General features: G+C 48.4%; 1 protein-coding gene across 2 annotated transcripts; it reads left to right on the top strand.

The window, feature by feature from the left end:
* The first annotated feature begins 1,203 nt into the window (after nt 1-1,203).
* Nucleotides 1,204-4,917, top strand: LOC122435236 (melanoma-associated antigen B10-like). 2 transcript variants are annotated; one of them, XM_043459264.1, is made up of 2 exons: nt 1,204-1,329; nt 3,433-4,917. In XM_043459264.1, exon 2 carries the CDS (start codon nt 3,477-3,479, stop codon nt 4,518-4,520), a length of 1,044 nt encoding a protein of 347 aa, XP_043315199.1. In that variant the 5' UTR covers nt 1,204-1,329; nt 3,433-3,476; the 3' UTR covers nt 4,521-4,917. The 2 variants fall into 2 exon arrangements, with proteins under 2 accessions (XP_043315199.1, XP_043315200.1); XM_043459265.1 differs by having other exon boundaries at nt 1,224-1,324.
* Nucleotides 4,918-7,058: the final 2,141 nt, after the last annotated feature.

Below are 7,058 nucleotides of genomic sequence, written 5' to 3'. Positions count from 1 at the left end.
ATGAGAGTCCCTTGGACTGCAAAGGAGATCCAACCAGTCCATCCTAAAGGAGATTAGTCCTGGGTGTTCATTGGAAGGACTGATGCTGAAGCTGAAACTCCAGTACTTTGGCCACCTCATGCGAAGAGTTGACTCATTGGAAAAGACCCTGATGCCTGGGAGGGATTGGGGGCAGGAGGAGAAGGGGACGACAGAGGATGAGATGGCTGGATGGCATCACCGACTAGGTGGAAGCATGTGTTTGAGTAAACCCAGGAGTTTGTGATGGACAGGGTCGATTCATGGGGTTGCAAAGAGTCGGACAGGACTGAGCGACTGAACTGAACTGAAACTCTACAGTAAATGAAATGTTAAATGCGAAATGTCAGCATTACTGTTAAGGTAAGGAAGAAGACAAAGCAAGCAGCATGCTACCAACTCTACTGTTTAAAATTGGACTGGAATGCATAACCAGAGGATAAAAATACAAAAATAAATAAATGTCAGAATCATTAAAAAGAAACAGAAATTACTCATTGTAAATTTGATCATCATTTTACAGAAATAGAAAGGCAAAGGCCACGGATTATTCAAATGAATAAGTGACTTCAGAAAGCTGGTGTACAGACAATTGTAGCAAAACCAAGAGCCTTGTGTACAAAGCAGAAATTATTAGAACAGGTATATAATATATTCGTCATAAATGAGAGTCAATATTGCAGTCAATTTCACTACCCTGTGCAATGTTAGGTAAGATAAAAAGATCTGGGTTCCCAATATTATGCAGATGTGACTCTTCCCTGCAGAAAGTAGAATTTTTCGAACAGAAATACTCACGAGAAAAAAAAAAAAAAGAAATACTCACGAGAGTATATTTACAAGCGACGAGATCCATCATCACAATGCATTTTCTCTTAACATCCCAGAACCCGTTCTACTCCCCCTACTTCACGTGCGCGGCAGCGTCTCCATCTCACATCACCCTGGCACTTGTACCCACTGTCTGCAAGGGCTTGAGAAACTGTCCGGAACTTACACAGAGGTGGCATTTCCCAAGGAGCCTTTAATCAATCCATCAGGAGCCAAAATGAGACCCTAACTCCGCAGAGAGAGCTTTGGGCACCACCCATAACGGAAGAGAGCAGGCACCGCAGACTCAAGCCCCGCCTCTGCTGTCTAGCCTGGGAGGAAGGGCGGTGGGCGTGGAGAGCGTGGGGTGCGTGGGTAAAGGCGCCCGGATGTGCGGCACACTGACTTCCGTCTCCAGAGGTTAGGCGGTGAGACTGTGGTGCAAGAAGTACGTGGCGTCGGGTCGGCCGAGAGAAGCATCCGAGTTCTACCAGGGGTAAGGTAAGGTTTGAGGGACCCTCTAACTCAAAAGACAGAAGGCCACATAGGCACTATAGTTCTGCCGCGTCTTCGGTCCTAGAAGATTCTGATCAGGGATCGTCCGACATATTGCCGACATATTCTTGGAATTTAGGAAAATAGTTACACTGGACCAGGGTGTTGGCGTCAAGCCAGCAGAGGAATGCAGGGCCTCTCAGGATCAACGAAGAACCATTTGTGAGTTCGGCGGAACGTCCCCTTTCCCCTGGGCTCCCTTTCACGGCAGTTGGTCCCGACAGACCCCATGCATGGCTTACTGGACTGGGCACACCTAATGTCCCGTCTGGCCACTGCAGGAGGTTGTGATACTTGACCAGGGGGATGCCTGTCTCAAGCCAGTAGAGGGTGAAATACCAGGCCCAGCCAGGAGTGAATAAATGCCCCTGTTTGCATTCTAGGGGAAATGGCCTCCCCAGAGCCGAGCCTACAGAGCCCCGCCCATGTGGTCAGTCCTGGGGGTTCCTGGCAGGGCCATAAGGTCCACATGCCCCCTCGCCTCACCTTCCCATGGGGAGGGGAGTGCAGGGGGGGGAGTTAGTGGGGGGGGTGCAGGGGTAGGGATGGGGGTGTTGGGGGAGGGGACAAGGGGGGTTGGGTGAAGGGGGGTGTTGGGGGAGGGGACAAGGGGGGGTGGGTGAAGGGAGGTGTTGGAGGCGACAAGGGGGGTTGGGTGAAAGGGAGTGTTGGGGGAGGGGACAAGGGGGGTTGGGTGAAGGGGGTGTTGGGGGAGGGGCGGGGTGTTGGGGGAGGGGCGGGGTGTGGGGGAGGGGCGGGGTGTTGGGGGAGGGGCGGGGGTGTTGGGGGAGGGGCGGGGGTGAAGAGGTGGGGAGCAGAGAGAGGAGGAAGGGAGGTGTATAAGAACCTTGGTCTGATGCTAGACAATTCAGGTTAGCAGAAGGAGGAGTCCTAGGGTGGTTTTAAGTTCAGAACCTTGAGCAAGGACTGTAGGAAGTTCTCCCTTAAGACAAAGAGGGGCCCCACAGAGTGCCACCTTGTTATAAGCCCTGGTGTCAGGCTAAGCAGGGCTGTCAAGCTAAGACGTCTCTCACTTTATCCTCAGTGGTCACAGAGAGAAGAGGGTCCTATTACAAAGAATTGATCCAGCCAGGCTGGAAGTCATAGAGAGGACTGAAGGGCAGTACACCGAGTCAGGCCCTTCCTCTGTGACCAGCCCTGGGAAGCCCTTCAGAGATCTGTCATACTGAGTCTGCCACGCCCGCCCACCCCCCCCCCCAACTGCATATTCCAAGATACCAGGGGGATGAGAGCCTTGGTTTGATTATTATAGGCCTCAGACCTGAAAAAGGGAAGACACCAGTTAGTCAAGGGGAGGAATTACTATCAGGAACCAGAGGGTTGAGGGGACAACCCATCACAGAACAGAGGGTGTTTCACAGAGCCCTACATGTGATGTCATCCCTGGCAAGGGTTCCTGGTGAAGATATGTTAAAGTGAGACCTCCCTAAACTCTTCCTAGGACTTGCAGAGATGTGAAGGCCGTGCTCCAAAGGGGTAGGTCTAAGGTCAGCCAAGGGAGAAGTCTTAGGTCCTGCATGAAACCAAGGTAAGGACTCTGAGCAAGGGGTGAGAATCCTGATTCTCCTAGGGTGGAGACGGTCCCAGAGAGCTTTGTCACTGCTGCCACCCCAGAGTGATGTCCCCTTTCAGTTCCTCCTCCACGATGTCAGGGATGTGAGGGCTTTGGAGGGCTTTGGAGTGACGAGTCAGCATGAGAGCAGTTAAGCACAGGACCTCGGGTCCTGCCAGAAGTCAAGGTAACGGCCCTGAATGTGAACTGACAGAAACATCTGCTACTCCAGAAGAGGGGAGGCTCCAGAGGGCCCGGACTGGCCAGACTCTATATCAGCTTCAGTAGAATCCAGGTAGGACAGGAGAGCTGCAGCTTAAAGGTGAACTCTAGTTACTTGCACAGAGTCTTCAGGGGAAAGGCTGATCAGGGAAGAGGAGCCTTATGGGTTTCTAGAGCAGTGCCTGCAAGGAAACCTGCAGAGGAGGCTGTCATCCCCATTGAAGAGTCACACCATTTCGTTCTCTTTCTTCCAGGTCATAGAGTCATTTACCTTCTTTCTCACGTACTGTCAGTCATCATGCCTCGGGGTCAGAAGAGTAAGCTTCGCGCCCGTGAAAAACGCCGCCAGGCTCGACAAGAGCCCAGTGATCTGGTGGAAGCTCAGCCCACTGAACCAGAGAAAGAAGAATCCCCTTCTTCCCCGTCTCCTTTTGAAGATGTTCCCCAGAGCTCAGCTGCCACTGGAACATCCAGCAGTCTTCAATTGCCTGGCAAAGTCTGCTCCACCACCACTGTTGCTGCCTCTGTTTCAGATGCAAAATTTAGTGAAGGTGCCACCAATCAAGGAGAGGAAAGGCCAAAAGCCTCTCAGAGTCAAGATACCACCCAGCGCCCGCCCAAAGGTCCTGTAGATGAGAAGGTTGCTTTGTTGGTGCATCACCTTCTGTACAAGTATCAAACGAAAGAGCCTGTGACCAAGGCAGATATGCTGAAACATGTAACCTACAAGTACAAGAATCACTTCAGTGAGATCCTCAGGAAAACCTCTGAGCATCTGGAGCTGATGTTTGGCCTCGACATGAAGGAAGCGGATCCCAACAGGGGTACTTATGTCCTTGTCAATAAACTGGAAATGGGCTATGACGAAAAGCCAGGTAACGACAGAGATTTTCCCAAGACTGGTCTGCTGATGATTGTCCTGGGTGTGATCTTCACGAAGGGCAACTGCGCCACTGAAGAGCAAGTGTGGAAAGTGCTGAATATGATGGAGTTATATGAGGGGAAGAAGGATATCATCTATGGGGATCCGAAGCAGCTCATCACCAAAGATTTAGTGCAGGAAAAGTATCTGGAGTACCGCCAGGTGGCCAATAGTGATCCTCCACGCTATGAGTTTCTGTGGGGCCCGAGAGCCTACACTGAAACCACCAAGATGAAAGTGCTGGAGTTTGTAGCTAAGGTCCATGGTAGGGCCCCCACTACCTTCACATCCTTGTATGCGGAGGCTTTGAGAGATGAGGAAGAGAGAGCCCAAGCTAGAGCTTCAGCCAGGGCTCGCACTGCTGCTTTGGCCAGTGCCCACTCCTCGGCCACAGCCCGCAGCTTCTCCTGCACCAAGTGAAGTCTGAGGAAAATTTGAAGAGAACTGCTAATGTTCTCACTAGTGGAAGATTGGGGCAGGGCTGGAGAAAAGAGAGTATATATAACATGTTTGTGTTCCTGTTCTATGTGGATAAATTTGCATAAATGTTGCTCCTTTTAGTAGAAAGTTTAACTAGCTTCAGAATCTGAGTTTATGAATAATATAAATCAGACATGTATTGATGTTTATGAGGTTTAAGAGTTTTACTATTTTATAGAACAAACTGGGAAACTTTGTCTTATTTACTTATTCAGAACAAGATAACATGTCATTGGATTAGGCATTTCCAAGGAAATGTGAAAAGAAAATGGCTCAGATCAAGAAATAGAAAAAAATGTAAAAGGTGATAAAGTTTTACATGCCTTATTACACTTAGTCTGTTCTGTAAAATTAAGAGATATATACTTGGATGTATTTACTTTAATTACATCATAATAAATAAGATCTCTTTCACACTGTCTCATCTATTTCTCAAACATTCCATGAGCTTGCTCTTTGTCAGGCTCTAGGCGACTACTGGGAACATCAGGATAAAAAAAGACCAAGCGTGCCCATAGAATTTTTGAGTCTAGCAACAGCTGTAAAGTAAAGATGGTGAGAGACTCTGAGACCTAAGGACAAGTCAAAAGGAAGAGAGGACATTGGAGGATCCAGAAGTGAGCAGTCAAGTGTAAACGCTCTGAGGCAAGTGAGTTTGAGAAATGGCAGATCCTTCAGTGGGAGTCAGGCTGTGGTAAGCTAGGAGGTGGATCAAATGAGGGTGTGGGAGTGGTGGGAAAGGGTCAGACCTTCAGAAAGTGTGACCAGAGTTGAGAGACTAAAGCCTGAAATGGAAAACTCCTTGCAGTTACATTTGAGTCATGGGTAAACCGGAGAGAATTCTCCACCTGGAATAAGAATGGAAGGTGACCTGCATCCTTTCCAGTGTCCTTTTGTCAGAGCAGTTGAGCACAATACATGAACTAGGTGTTTTACGCCCATCATGCCCAGGGAATTTCTGAGAAACAGGGGTGATACTCTATATGACATGCCTGTGGTCAGAAGCCACTGTGCTTGCCATCTTTGCTCTGGCCTGGGAGATAGAGTCCACTACATTTGAAGTTCATTTCATTAGGTTGTCTTGTATGCAATTTGGCAAACTCCAGGTTAGGGCTAGATTTTTAATGGGATTGAAATAAATGAAAATAGATTTGGTTTGAATGGAAGGAGGATTGGAAGGGATGGAAGGAATTGGTACTTGACACAAATTCTGGAATCCTTAAGTTCCATGTAACTGGGGAAGACTCCTGTGTGTGTGTGTGTGTGTGTGTGTGTGTGTGTGTGTGTGTACACATGCATGTACATGTGGGCTCAAGTGTGCATGCTCAGTCATGTCCAACTCTGAGACCCCATGAACTGTAGCCCACTGGGCTTCTCTGTCCATGGAATTCTCCAGGCAAGAATGCTAGAGCAGGTTGCCATTTCCTATTTCAGGGCATCTTCCCCACCCAGGGATCAAACCCGCATCTCTTGTGCCTCCTGCATTGGCAGGCAGATTCTTTACCACTGCGCTGCCTAGGAAGCCTGGAAAACTCCCTTACACACACAATAAATAACCTCAACAACTTATATATTAAGTTTTACTTGTTAAGCATCATATTAGCTGATGTACCTTATCATAGGGTGCTTCATATTCTCGGTCATTTCTTGGATTAAATAGACCATAGAGCAGATTTTGGTAGGATCTGGGATCAAAATAATAATAGCAATAACTGCAAAAGACCCAATACTTGCCAGACACCATGCCTGGTGCTTTCATGTATTACATATATCCCAGGAATCTTACACAGCAAGGCCTATCAAACTCACTTCATAGAAAAGCCTCACAGAACTTTGCAATTTTCCTGACTTCACATGGCTCATGAGTGTCAGAACTGGAACTAGACCTCTGGTCTGAATTCATTTAGGGCCCTCACTGTTCCACCCCTTGAATGAAGCAGTTGTTCTGTCTCTTAGTTCAGTTCTAGTCTCAACACTCCACAGTGTCTCTCAGGAGATGAAATGAAGGACCCTGTTGCCAATGTACTACCCCCACGTATAATAAATGAAAATGAGAATTAGAAACAATACAGTCAAAAAAAAAAAATAACAGTCTAGGCTGTGAACTTAACTCACCTAGGCTCCTCCTGCCCCTCCCCTCAGAATTCCTTGGGAGCTGACTGCCCTGATCAAGCACTTTCAGAAATAACATCACTCTTGCATTGCGTCTTTCTCCTGTCACAGTCTGGGTCCTGACCTGCTGTCTAGTATCCTTTCATAAGGCTGCTCTCTGCTCCAATAGAACAAAAAGCCCAGAATTACTTGCCTTTTCCCTGATTTAGGGCCTCCCAACCCCCTGTAGATGTCCCCTGTCTGTCCCATCCCTGACTATGAACCTCTCTGATAACGATAGCCCCGTTCAGGTGGCTACTTCGGCAGTGAGGTTTAGACATGGGTTTCCCTGGTGGCTCAGACGGTAAGGAATCTGCCTACAACGTG

The sequence above is a fragment of the Cervus canadensis genome, chromosome X, assembly GCF_019320065.1.
Source record: "Cervus canadensis isolate Bull #8, Minnesota chromosome X, ASM1932006v1, whole genome shotgun sequence".
NCBI lineage: Eukaryota > Metazoa > Chordata > Mammalia > Artiodactyla > Cervidae > Cervus > Cervus canadensis.
The sequence above is the reverse complement of the archived record's forward strand: the minus strand, read 5'-3'. Positions and strand labels throughout refer to the sequence as shown.

Bases quoted from the DNA above. Each gene is read 5' to 3' on its own strand.
- LOC122435236 (XM_043459264.1), top strand. From the start codon at position 3,477: ATGCCTCGGGGTCAGAAGAGTAAGCTTCGCGCCCGTGAAAAACGCCGC.